A 14,443-nucleotide genomic window follows, 5' to 3' on the forward strand; every position below is an offset into this window, starting at 1 on the left:
GCATTTGCATAGAGCTATACGAAACTACCACTGGCTTCCTAAAAGTGGCATACGGCTGCAGGAATATTAACTAACTATTGACTTAAAGGAGCATGTGCCCTGCCATCTATTAAACTCTCCTGAATACACAGTAATACTTCAGAAACTCTGGAATATAGCCTAAGTACACTTTACTAAAAATAAAATTTGACTTTTCATAAAGTAACTTTACTCAAAGTTAACTACTAATATTTTGAATTATATTTTTTTAATTTACAGGTATGTTTGGTGTGAAGACACTAATGACATCAACACAAATACTATTAGAAGAAAGATTTAAAAAATCTGAAAAACAACTTAATTTCAGAGAAACCAGTACTGGTGTTCTCTGTGAACTAAAATTACTTCCTCTTACACATAAGAATATTGAATGCGACTAATACATATCCAAATCTAGGGTGGAGTGCTTTTTCTGTTGTTTTGTGGTGGGGTTTTGGGTTCTTTTATAAAGATTTTTGCCACACCACAGAAGAGATCAACAATCCAAGTTAGTAATACCACATAGTAATAAGTAGAAAATGCACGTGACTCTAGGCATCATATTAAAAGTCAGATCTGAATGTCTATTGTGCAGTAATGCCATTAACTTCATACCAGTAAGAGTACACCTCTGAACCCAGTTTGACTCACTCGCTAGCAATTTCACCAGTTCTGCCACAAGTACATACCCAAACAATAACCCCATCTAACAAAATAAAATCCTCCTCTTGTTGAGAGTGGATTGCCTCTGAGAATAGCTTGGCACTCACCCCAGTTAGCTTTATTACCAGGAATAAACTTTATGAAAGATCACTATACATAAAATAGACTCTCAGCTGCTCAAACAGAAGATCAATGGGACTTGTGATAAGAGATTAACTTGGCAATCAGACACCCAGCGGTAACATCGTTTTAGTGGTTTTCTTTTTAAATTACTCTAATGAAACAGACACTACAGAAAGACTGTGCACCATTTTAACAGTAAACAACATTTATATATCATTCATAAAACTGAGATGCAAAAGGTAAATGCAACTTATTCCTCCAAATGGAATGCCCCCTATAAAAAAGTTATACCCATAATGTTTGAAGGGATTTCACACTTGTGCCTGCGCTGCCCATGGAATAAATGAACTGCTTCATTTGAGGGTAGTTAGGTTACAAAGCATCTGAAGGGGAGAAGAGTTCAAATACAGCTTAGGAAAAAATGGACATGTGGTACACCAGCTCTGAGGCAGAAAAGCCAACAAAGCCAAATGAACTACAACACCAAAACAGTTTCCTCTGCTCTAAAATTCAGAGCAGAGATACACTTAGGCTGTCAGAGGTTTGATTAAATAATTTATTTTACTGCAAAACCTAAGCCACCATGCGATGCCCTCTACAAGTGTTATTTATACCTACAGAAAAAGTTGTAAGTGTATTTAAAAGAATGAAGGTCTTGTCTTCATAGAAAAAACCATAGTATCTACCCTGTTACATTAGATCACTGCCAGCCAGAATATGCATTTAGAGGACTTTTTGTCTCCACCTGTACAATGCAAACTCTGTTACTGAAATCAAAGAGAATTGGCTTTATATTTAATAATACCCCTAAACTATCTACATTTAACTTGCACAAGAGCAGGAAGAATTAAAAAAAAAAAAAAAAACACAGCCTAAAAAAATCTATCAGATTTACTAGAATTTGCTATGTTGCTCCTAGGTGATGGAATTCTGTAATGAGAATGTGTCCAAAGCAATTTTACCAAATAAGTTGTTTAAAGCAAGGCTTTCTTTATAAAGGCAGTAATATACTTCTTTCCTAACTTCCTTGAATAAGCACAGCTGTATTTGCTAACATTTTCAGAGTATCTAAATCTCCAATGTAAGCTGCAACTACAAATGGAAAGTTTAACAGGATGGCCACAGGGCCAAAAGAAATACCAGAAAAGACATATACGGAGTAACTGGGGCCACTCCAACTTTTCACCTTCTGAGTATTGTAAAGTGAGTGGGGGACCCAGAAGCTGAAGTAGTGGTTCTTAACCAAAGAAAACCAGAATATATTCTGAAGAAAGAGAAGCAAGCACTAAATTCTATCTGTTTGTTCCTTCCCAAATGAGCCAACTGGTGGAAATAAGCTGTAGAGGAGGGACAGGATGATAGGAATAGGATCCACAGCTGCAGTTCTGTGCTGTCAGCAGTAAGGGACTGGCTGGGCAGCACACTCCTTTCCTCTCATTCCCTCTCTGCCACTGTGCTAAGACAATTGACCAGTGTCAGGTTAACACGCCACAGCTACAGCAGCACAACAGGTGAGACCTTGCTTCCCTTCCTTGAGGAGAACCAGACAAAGCAAGGGGAAGCCCCAAGGGTGAGCTGAGAAAGAGAAAATCAATTACTCTGCAAATCACTGGGGGCCAGAGGAAGATGATCTTGTGGCATGTGAAGCATGCAGGCTTTGGCCAAAGAGAGAGGGGAAGTAGCAGCCTCTACTCATAATGGAAGAGGTTCAGACAGAGTTTGCTGGAGCATAGGGTGCAAAACATGCTTTTCTTTGTTTCTCTGGAGACAGGTGAAGCTGTGAAGCAGAAATCAGGAGGAGTAAAAAAAAAAGTAATCTCATTAAAAAAGTGATGGTCTGAAAATCGTTTATCTAGAGGTAACATATCCCTCTCCAGGTTTTTGTCTGAAAGGGACCAATTGAATCTTCACTCCTACAACAGGTGCATGAACAAATATCAGACTTTCAACTAAATTCGAAATAACAAACAGTAAGAGTAGCCATGCAGCTTGCCTTCAGTATCACCCAGCTTTAAATATACACCATCCTAACAAGTGCTCTTTGATGGGCAGGTGTCGTCCCTCCCCCCCCTTTTCCCAGTACTCATTCCTGGTCTTTTGTGCCCACCTCTGCCTGCCATACTGCCAGATATGCCAAATGAGTGCTCCACAGCAGATCTGCCCAGAGAAAAAAATAAGAGGTTGTGAAGGAGAAGGCTGGGTGTTTTTAAGCAGACTCCCATAAAGATCCAGTTTATTACTGAAAACATGTATCTGAAGGATGGTACCTCTGAGAGGAAGAGGAACTTAAGACCAAGCAGCTCAGGTCAACAAACATCTTCAGGAGGCTTTTCCCCTCAAGTCTGTTTATTTGTATCACCACAGTAAGAAAAGAAATACAGGTGTAACACATAGAAAGCCATAATGTCTTTCTATGTCACAGGTGAGGGACTCCACAGGCACACACCTCATGAGATGGCAAAATGGAGGAAATGAGGAGTCCTGGATGCCACGCATAAAACAGAGGATGCCCATCTCTCCACTGTAACACATTTTCTCACTTCCCAACCCTGTCTTTGAAACTGTGGCTCTAGTGTAAATTGCAATACCGGGAGCTATCAATTTCTAATGTTAAAAGTTATTAAGTAACTAAGCTGGAGTCTTGCTGTATTGCATCTCTCCTAAAGCAGGCTCTCTTTCAGCAGAAAAATCTGAAAACTGCAAAAGCCACTCTGGCTAATACAACTACAAAAAAAAAATACTTAAGTTTTAAAGTTCTCTTACATTCCTACTACCAAGTTTTAACCTCATACTTGGAATAGTTTCTGGATCCCTGAAATTCCCAAACCAACCTTTAAACACACTAACTTAGGCCTTCATAGAGCACTTGTCAGCAGGAAGGAACAGCTTAAATATCCTGGTTTACCATCTGGTTTTCATACTCAACATCTTGAGGCCAGTGAGGTTCATAGGACAAGGTAACAATTTTATTAGACCAGAAGATACAGCCTGGAGGAGGGGACAGTACATATGTTTTTGTTAAGACTTAGAAGTCAGGAGAACCTCTCCAACTCCTACCCAACCACATGAGACAGCAACAGCTAGACAGGGTTACAGAAGTAAAATTCCTTTCAAAGAACAGAAATAAGAACTGTAAATGCTAAATAAATATAACTAGTTATCCATGTAGCCATTACAATGGATAGATTAATCTCAATGAAGATTAATGTCTAGAGTTTTTCTTAGTAATATTTCCCACTGCTCATATGAAATCCGTTCATAGCACATCCCCCAGAAGCTATAGGTAACCTGAAGCATCTGCATCTTCTCTTTAGCCCAACTTTCACATTGAGAAACAGAACAACAGATTTAAAAACTTTAAAAGAGAAGGAACTGTCAGGAATCCAGAGCTCTTCCAGTAAGTTTTGACAAGTCTCCTTCCACATACAGAAAAAAACGTAGGCTTCAGATATGGAGCTTTGTATTAGAATACATTCTACTGTATGCATTGTAGATATTAAAAAGCACAGCTTCCGTTGCTTCACAGTCCCATGTCAGGTCTACAGCACCTGGACCCTCTACATCTGCCTACACATTCTGGAAGAAATCAAGGTGTGACCCATATCCCAGTCCAGTTTTAAACAAAGTCCATCTGACTGTGTTCATATGCAGACAAGATTCTCCTCCTGGGAATCAGTCACCTTAGCTGCCAGGATTCCTGTCTTTCTGGCAGGGATGAAGGACAAATGAAATCCCTCTGCTATGCAAAAGCAGAATATTCTAACACAAAAAGAAAAGGTCAAGAAATTGAAGGCATTTGTAGTTGAGAAAAACTTGGCCCACAAAATTCTCCAAAATCTTGAAATCAGTGATAGAAAACATGTATTTAGCATTTTAAGATTGGCTCATGATACTGTGTCTACTGCCAGAAGCTTGGTCCCCTATGGTTGAAGATTTTTGAAAAGAGATCCTGAAATTGCTATTGAAGGGAGATTACACACTCTCCTTCATAAGCAGGAGGATGGCTTTTATCAATGTTACAGGAGGAGCCAGGAGAAACAAAATCAAGAACTCCAAAGCTAATCCTTGTCCTCCCAGAGGACTACTACTTAAACTCAGTTCTAATAACTAAGAAGCCAGACTCAAAGTTCACTTTCTGTTCTCAGAAAAGGTTTCTTCCATTAGATTCATAAAGGACCAAATGGCAGAGAACCAGTAGCAGAAGCCAGTACTCCAGGTTCAAAAGCTGGCTCTAATCATGCATCCTTCCCATCCCTGTAGTATAACCTTTCCTTAGTGCCCTGTTATTTCCCTCGTATGTACACTGTGTTCCACTATTAAAAGATTACTCAATACTAAAGCCATTTTTTTCATCTCCTGACCACTTTCCTCCTCTCGTCACTATTCCTCGCCTTCTCTGCCTTCTAATTTCCTTTTCATTCTTTTCATTCTCAACAGTTTATCCATCAGTCTTACTCACATGTCAGTTTGCCATAACATCCCTTCAAGTTCCATCCTCAAAATACATCCATCTCTAAAGATATTTTTAACTAATATTAAGGTATTAAGCATATCAAATCCTGCAAAAGGACACACACAACAGACAGTACCTTCTACATTCACTGCCCTCCTTATTATTCCACCCATAAAGATGTGATCCTGACAAGATGTTGCTGAAGAGTCCGAAAGATTTCACGGACCAGGACTGTCTAATGATCACAAAGCTAGTACAGATGTCTGACAGAAACTGGGTGGAGGGCTGCACAGAATGGAAAAGATTAAGTATCTACTTTATTCTTGCAAGGCGAAGAAGGGTCAAGAAGCTTCAGAGCCGACAGAGTAGAAAAAGTAAGCAGGAAGCAGGCAAGAGAACACTACTTTTTCAAAAAGGACTTCCTCTGACTTACAAACTGCTGTAGAAAGCCATTATCAGCAAGTAAGAGCTGCTGATAGCTCTCATTTGAGAGCTTAAACATTTTTAAGTACGAAGTGACCTGCTGCTGACTCCATCTGTTATTTCTCAGCTGCTGGAGTGAACCTCAGGCAGAAGGTCAGCGGAAACATGGAGTAGAAGTCTGGGAGGGATACAAAAGGTGACCAAGAGAATTGACAAAGAATTTATAGTCACAAAGGTATCACAGACTTCTGAAACTTGAGTTTATATGGAGGCAAGAGTGCACATCACTCTACAGGAAAGACATCCAAAAAAATCGAATGACTCCTTCCATAGGGAGGCATAGAAGGCTGGAAAACATCTGCTGATCTCTCCCAACATCTGTATCCCTAGCCTCCTCCCTAACTTGGATGAGGACCTGTTTTTATAAATAACTAATATAAACACATCTCCAGAAACATCCGTAACAGTTCATGGCACTGTCCTGACCGCACATCTTGGATCTTGAGAGCAGCACCACTCCCTCAGCTTCTCACCATACCCTGAAGCACCCTCAGCTGAGACTCCACATGGCAACAAGGCAACTGCACTACTGAGGTCTCACACAGATGAGCACTGCTGGACGATACAGGGACACCAGTAAAGAAAAAAGTCACCTAGCCATATTTGAAAAGATACATGGATAATTCATCGTATGAATTATTTCACGCAACCTTTCAAAGTTGTTATATATTTATGCAGGAGACATGTCCTGACCCCATTCAGAATGCAGTTGTGGCAGGTACTGTGCTAACACACCATTTTATTGCTGCTTATTACTGCATACACCAGTCCTGGGCCACATGAAGCTGCACCTGTACCAGAATCTCTCTTGCAGCAAAGTTTCAGAAGATTACAAGAACGTTTTTATGAATAAGAATTGGTTTATAATGTAAACGTTCATATATATGGAAGCATGTGCTTATAACCAGTTTGCCCAAAACTAACAACTGTATCTGGTGCCACACAGAAAAGATGTTCCAGCAGCATCACGTGTCATTTTCTGCTAGTAAGTCATATTAGTATACCAGCATAGAAGACATCATTATATACCCTAGACATTTTCAACACCATTCTTACAACTGGAGCACTAATACTTTGGAAAAACTATGGAGAAAGTAATACTTGTGAAGAGAGGTGGATAAAGGGAAATATAAAAACTAAGCCCAACTTGGCAGTGAGATGAACTTGGAGAAGAGTGAAACACTGCCCCTTCCCCCAGCCAGAGCTCCTCCGTGATGTGCTGTTCTGCAGCATGCCTGGGATGATACACTTGGAGCAGGCAGCCTTAGCTTGCTGTGTGCTGCGGTCGGTGCAGTGTCTGTACACCAGTGCACGCACAGAATACAGCCGCAGAAATTGAATCGTGCAAGAGTTAGTTCAAAGAGGACTTCTCTGTCAACATCCAGGTTTCTCTTTACTGCACTTTTCTATTTTTACTGAAAAATCCTATAAACTACGTGAGCATACACAGCGTCGTGCATAAAACTTGAAAACCTCAACTGTAAAACTCCATTTCAATAACAGGACTATGTTTCCTGGAAAAAAGCATTAACTCAGTTGTGCTAAGCAAATACAGATTTCTATCCAAATTATGTACAACGAAAAGGCTAAAATGGTAAATAACTGAAATTAAGGTTTACAAGAATAAATGAAATTTCCATATCCAGGAGGGATATTACTTGTGCTCAGAGGTGATACACTATTTTTAGGACTATGAAGAGCTGCATTACTTCTAGCACACTTTGATTGAATTTTCAGAGTTAAACATTCGCTGATCACATCTAGTACAACTGCTGCTCTGAACGCTCAGCAGTGTTATGAGCCAGTTCCCTCAAGATTTTTGTTTGAGAAAAGCTTCAGTTAAAGTTTCAGCATGGGATCTACATACTCTTTGATTTTCTTTCGGTAGGAGAAAAAAATCACCTCTCTTTAATCTCTAGTTACATGCCTCTATTATGACCTATTCTAAACTTATCCCCTGGCATAGCAAACGGAATTTCACTAAATGCATAGATAGATATTGGACACCTTGTTTCCACTTTGAGCTCAGTATCGAAGGTAACACTTACCCCTAGTAGTATGACATTAAATTGAGAATAAGTTTTGTATTTCCATTCCACATTTTACTTCCTCACACCCCTTTCTCTCCACCTACTAGCCTCCCAGAGAATAGCAGAGGCCTACGCCTCTTGCTCAATTGTCTATTCCAACAGCTGAGCCACAGAAAGAGTGCAGCACTGCACAGATGGAAGGGGAACAGTGTTCAGAGAACCTCCCAAAGGAAAATCCTTTTTAGATCTTGCTATTTGATTAAAGAAAACCAGAGAAATAAATAAAAAAAAAAAATCCCAAATCCACACCAAAAAAAACGGCCAAAACAAACCATCAACCCACAACTACGGCATTTAAAGCAGCTATTCACAAAAACTTATTCCCTAAAAAATATGGTCTAATTGTGAACCAAAGAACTACACATACTAACCCTAGTCTCAAAACATTAAAAAAAATCTCCAACTTGGTAAATGATTGCTTAATAGCTATCAACTCAACTACTAATTGGATAAGAGAAGTGTAAAACATTTTACAGTCACTAAGTATATAACAACTTAAACTGCTGATACAGATTGCTTAAATTTTGAAGAAAAAAAATAAATACTTACCACAGTGGGGTTACCACTGCTGATCAACTGGCTGACTTCGTGAAAAATGCTTTTGCAGTCGATTGATTTGTCTAATGATCCCCGTTTCACTATCACCGCTACTGCTAATAAAATCTGCTCCCGAACGTACTTTTGAAGGCTGCAAACAACATTGCACAAACATAGTTGCAGATAATTCTGGACATCAATGCTCAATAAACTTTAAATACATTTCTTTTTCAAATATTTTGTGTGAATTCATAAGGGAAAGCTGACGACTCTACAGAAGTTAACTTCTAAGAATGGAAGACAAATTATTGTTATAATGGTCTTCCACCACTACCTTGGGAAACAAAAAGGATAACCCAGACTTTATGCAGGATCCTACAAGTTCAGAAGTATGTTTTTGATACTCACTTAGGCCTTTGTAAGACATAGGTTAGAAGGAATGTTCGCAGTGACTCGATGCTAGTTTTTTCCAAGAGAATCCATTCTCTTACAACTGCTTCCATTATCGCTGTAGCAGCTTGAAAAAGGACGTAGTCTACTTTACTAGTTTCTGTAGGGAAAAACAAAGGTAACTTGAGTATTAGAAGACATGCATGTATTCAGCTTGAATGTATTTCCAACAAAAGAAAACTAATGGAATTTACTATTATTTATTAATAAATGGGATTTTGTTGCTATAAAAACCAAGGAGGAGAAATAATCAATAAGCCAATTATTAAGTTGTCCAATATTATTCAAGCCAGTGACTTAAGAGAAAAGTTGTCTATGCTACAAGGCTGGTTCAAAGATCAGGAATAAGAATGCTAACACAACTGGGGAACAAAATAAACAAGATGATTTAGTCCCAACATCTTAAATAATTAAAGTGACTAAGCTGACATAAAGAGAAACACGTCTGCTTACACTTAAAGATAATATTTGTGTTTAATTATCCAAGCAAAAAATGTTACAGACTAGTATTTGAAGTTTTCTACATCATGTTAAAGCTTCCATATTTATCTTAGGGTAATCAAAACATAACTTCTGACCACAGTGTAGGAATCATTGGTCCTTATTATCTGAATATGGGATTACTAGGTGTACAGATGCACTACAGAAAGTATAAAAACACGTTCTGGAGAAAGGTAACAGTTTGGTGATTACAAAGTACAATTTAAAGAGAAATGCCAGAATATGAATATAATTCCTATTATAATAGAAAACTACAGAGACTTTGTTGTTGTTGTTGTTGTTACTTTGCTTTTAAAAATTTTAACTTGGAAATAGCAGGTAGTATCTCAAAAGCCAGTTTCAAAACATTCTGAGCTCTGCAGAAAACACAAGAAGAACATTAAGAAAGGGTGTAGCCACAGGGTGAAATGGTGAAATAAAATTCCCAAACAAGAAGCATAGTGGGTGACCCACCAGGACTAGAAAAACTGAGTTTGTTTGAAAAAACATCAGTCATGAGATGAAGGGTTTTAAACCACTACAAAACAAACTTTCTTCCTCCAATTACATACAAGCAAGTTTATAATATAAATTTCCATTATATGCAAGTTCTACATCCAAGATGGCAGCTAATTTGCTACAGTATTTTTATGTTATTTAATCAGGCTCCAAATCTAAACCTACACAGATAAACATGCTTAAATCAAAATGAACCACCTTAAAATCAATTTAGTTTAATTTGGAAAACTAAGTAACCACTTAAGTAAAAGATTAATGTGTATGTCTAACACACACATAAAAACGAACTGAATTATTCCTGCATGGGAATTTTAATGCTGGCATTTGTGTTTAACTTCCAGGTCTTTGGCCTTTCTAACTGTACAAAGCTCACACAAAACAGAGAATGCAAATAAAAAAGGACCGAATTTCTCTTTTGTGTCAAGAACTGCAGTTGCACAACTGGAATCATTAACAGCACAGATCTCCAGCCCCCAGTGTAAGCTTATAACTAGTCAGAGTACCATTATCCTCTATGTGAAGTTACTAAAGAAAGGAAGGGCAGGCTTTGGCAGTACATTGAAGAGCTATAAGCTTACAGCAGAAGAACATAGACCCTAGTGCTTCCTGGGTTCAAGTCCAGGTTTTTAAAGAAAAGGCATATGTGCTATCTCAAACCACGACAGCATAGTAGTGGCTGTTCCCCTCTTCCTTACGCTCATCATCTCCATTATTCTCCCTGTATCATTCACACACTCCTCTTTCCACAAATGACATCAACATCCTTTTTATCTCTCTCTACATCCATTCCAGTTCCTGCCTTGACCATTTTTTTCTGTTTCTTTTTAAAGCCATCTACTTTGTTCCTCTGGTTCCTGCCCATCCTGATCAGCACATATTCCCTCACTACACTTCCTCTTTTATTCTTCGTCATGAACAGCTTGTCACCATTCTCTAGTTCCTGATTTCATAATCCCTGCCTCTCCCTTTCAACTCCCAAGTTGTGACAATAAATAGCCTCAATTTTGCTGACCCATAAAGCAAAAACTGTGATTGCAGTCTTCAGGACCAGATGAAGTACTCCTATAATATGCTAAAACCAGAAGAAATCCATTTGTAGAAAAACATTTTGATTGGGAAGTGGGTGTAGGAAAAGAAGCACACCCTGCTCTATATATCACAGTATAATTTAAAAATACAGTAGTAGGCCTGCAATATTGACATCATAATATTCATGAATTGTAAGTTTCAATCAAGTAAATTTAGAAATAACTGTTAAAAAAAATACTGTGGAATGAATGAAGTAGGAAAATAATAATATTTTAAACAGAATTCTAATATTTCTCTGCTCATTCTGGCAAATGCTTTGAAAGAAAAGTTGCTTTTTGTGGTTTTGGCATGTGTTCTTTTGCATAAACTTCTAGGTTTCCCTCATCAGGGCTCAGAGTCAGCTTTCACCAAAATCTCCCTGTTGCCTGCCCCCAACACTCACATCTGGTTAGTACAACAGTGCTTGCTACATCATTACTGCTCCTGTAATTTTCAGATTATTTAGCTGCCCAACTCTAATAAGTCTCTATAGCATCTGTAAAAACAGATTTATTCTTAAATACTTGTTAACACAACCACATTTACAGCATTTCCATTAAAATCAAAGAAATTTCTGATAAAGGGTGATATCTGCCTATCTCTTTCCTTTTCCACAGGTATAATCACACAATTTCAAATCACCTGCTTTTACCAGGTGGACAGAAACTTTTCTGTTTTTCTTTAACAAAACAGTTGGACATAAATCAAAAAAAGGCAGCAATAGGCTTCACCCTTCATCAAAAAGTACCCCTCATCAAAATCAAAACTGATGTTCATACTCCCAGCTGCAGAAGAACAGCACAGTTCCAATTATAAAAGCATGTACATATTTAACTCCATTTATTAAAACTTACCCAAAATGTGTTTGCAAACAGCAAATGGTGATTTTGATTTTCTAAATGATAAGAATATGTGCTCAGCATGTTGGCGTTGTTCATTATTGACCATGGAAGGTGGTGCCTGGAAATAAAAAAAAGTTATTCAAGCACTGAAACCCCATCCTGATTGTAAATATAGTAAGAGCAATTGTCATGAACTTAGAAATGTTGCCTTGTTAAACATCAAAACCAAGTATCTCCAGGAAAAACTACTTGCTCTTTCTCAGTCATAGCCTCTTCTTATATGCCACTGTGTATTTACATTACATGTGCATAAGTGTGAATATTGAGACATCAAGCAGAGAGTGAATAATTCTAAATATAGTGTTCCTAATGATGCTTCTGAAGAAAGCTAAATGCGATCTAAATTCAACCCATTTTTCTACTCAAACCAAAAATATTACTGCACACTACTAAATGCTGCTGCACATGCTCAGTCTCGGGAGTAAAGCACTGTTTTTTCTTTAGTTCTACGTTTGTTTTAAAATATTTAATTGTGTAATAAATTCAAGGGATTAAAAAATCACTACAAATACATTAAAAAATAAAGTATTGTCAGTAACATACTACCCTCTAGTGTTTAATGTTGAAGTTGACACCCTGAAGACTTGAGTGCAATTGAAGAGACAGGTGAGCCTATTTGGGGATGGCTATAAGTGGTTCCCCAGCTGCTTACACCCATCCCCTTACATCCTGGGCACCTTGGCTGCTCAGGTAATACCTGCTGCTCTGCTGCTGAAAGGCAGCTCCATGGCGGTTTCTACCTGAAAATCAGCTCCAGGTAAAGCATAAAACTACACAATAACCTGGACCACTGCGAGGTGCCTACAGAGCACAGGTGAGAGTTAATTGTCTGCACTGCAGTCTCACCTCATGAAGCAACTCCAGGAGTTCCCACATACTGTCCCACAAGGTAAAAACAACCCTGCAGAAACCATCAGCTGCTCACAACACCACACTCCACTTCTGCCACCAATATTCTCTAATTTCTGCTATTTGGGATTTATCTGAACGAGCACATGGCACAAGATGCTCTTGCAAGGGATTGATACCACAAACAGGGTAAGCAGAACTAAAGCACCTTTGATTGCACATGTAGAAAGATCACATTCAAACTGCAGAGCCGGGTCAAGGTGATGGCATAGGTTATCAAACTTCCAAACTCCAAATTCCAGTCTTGTCCCTAGCAATCTGAGGAGAACACGGGTGCCACCTATCTTTTGGCTGTGATTTATACCCATTGCTTTGGGAATAAAAGCACAAAGACCTTAGCATACAGATCAAGGTTTTTAACTTAAGTGAAATATTTGCCTTAATTAAATCAAATCTGATTTAACTCTTTCATCCTTGACGGAACACAAGATGACAGAAGACTCACATAAGAGGAAATAACACCAGAGATTACAATTTAATAATCTGAGTAAATGAAGCAAGGAAAAGCAGGCTGCTGATCCTTTGATCAAGGGGGTCCTAATAAACAGCTGTCCACCTCCTCACATAGCAAATTTTTGACTCTCACAGCTTTTCCTGCGCAGATATGAAGAATGTCTGTGAGGGGAGAAAAATAAGTAGTGGAGGAAAACGGCTTATGCAGAATAAATGCTCTGTCCCTTCACAAACCTGCTCTGCTCTACAGCCAGTTTGAGGGCAGGATGTCCCTGGACAGTGATTTGAGCCTGTGCAGGACAGCTCTTGGGACAAGAGCACGGTGTTTGTCCATGCCCCCTTCCGGGCAGACAGCAGTTCATTGTTAGGCTGTGCACATGGACAGATGCAGTGTGCCTTCAGTTCATGTCCTTCTTCCACATCCTTGGAGCAGCATCTCAGGGACTAAGTCAGCACGCTGCAGGCAGATATGCACACAGGAAAACTTCTGGATATTTGGTACATTACACACTGCTGTATATCTGAGACAGAAGTAAGCTCCATGGCACGGTCCAAGTCTTTCCAAGACACTGAGCTGCAGTGAACTCCAATCCAATGCAGAAACTCAAGCTCTAAGAACTTTTTAATCAAACGTAAACTTGTAAAGAAGCAGCCTTATCAAATGGGATATGCAACATTTCTGTGATAAAGTCTCAAGTCTTCTGAATGCAGCCAGCCATCAGCAGGAGCTGCTCCCAACCACACATGCCTTCTGCAGTCTGAAGGACAGTACTTCTCTGCACGGACCCTAGCTACATTCCCTGCAACAGAACCAGCAGTACTGAATGCCAAAAGAATACTTAGTGCAGGTTATCAAAAATGCAAGAATGACCTACACAGCAACAGCTTAACACACGCTTCAGTCAGTGCTACGGCAAATAAACCAAATCTACCAAACAAAAAAGCAATCCCCACATTTTTCCCTCGTTGTATGGGCAAGCATTTGTGCAAATGTACAAAGAACCGTGATCCCTTCTATCAACTAGCCCACAAAAAACCCCAAAAACACAAAGTGTGAGGGGGGTGCAGGGGCAAGAGGAATGAACACTCTTTTATTACTTTAATAAAGCATCAAAAAGCCAGACAAGTGCCAGTGCAACAAAAGGGAGAAAAGGAGTGGAGTAACATTTCCCTTTCAACAGTACTGACCTTGCAGCTCACAACTCTGCAGTCTTGTGAAGCCTCAATAACTACAGCCATGTTAGGAAGAATCCTTTAGGCGTGACAAAGCATAACATTTTTCAAGTTGGGTAATT

The 14,443-nt window shown here is 39.0% G+C and overlaps 1 protein-coding gene across 2 annotated transcripts in view; it reads right to left on the minus strand.

Annotated features, from left to right (window-relative positions):
- The window catches only part of XPO4 (exportin 4), an 82,077-nt gene that overhangs the window by 48,274 nt on the left and 19,360 nt on the right, over window positions 1-14,443 (minus strand). For both annotated transcript variants that reach the window (XR_010428272.1, XM_064645327.1), the window contains exons 2-4: window positions 11,739-11,844; window positions 8,776-8,917; window positions 8,380-8,518 (exon numbers count right to left, since the gene is read on the minus strand). Coding sequence is in view for 1 of the 2 variants with exons in the window: in XM_064645327.1 (XP_064501397.1) it covers window positions 8,380-8,518; window positions 8,776-8,917; window positions 11,739-11,844 (387 nt within the window). In the remaining variant the exon portion in view is untranslated. The remainder of the gene's footprint in view (window positions 1-8,379; window positions 8,519-8,775; window positions 8,918-11,738; window positions 11,845-14,443) is intronic.

This window comes from Pseudopipra pipra, chromosome 2, assembly GCF_036250125.1.
Source record: "Pseudopipra pipra isolate bDixPip1 chromosome 2, bDixPip1.hap1, whole genome shotgun sequence".
Lineage (NCBI taxonomy): Eukaryota > Metazoa > Chordata > Aves > Passeriformes > Pipridae > Pseudopipra > Pseudopipra pipra.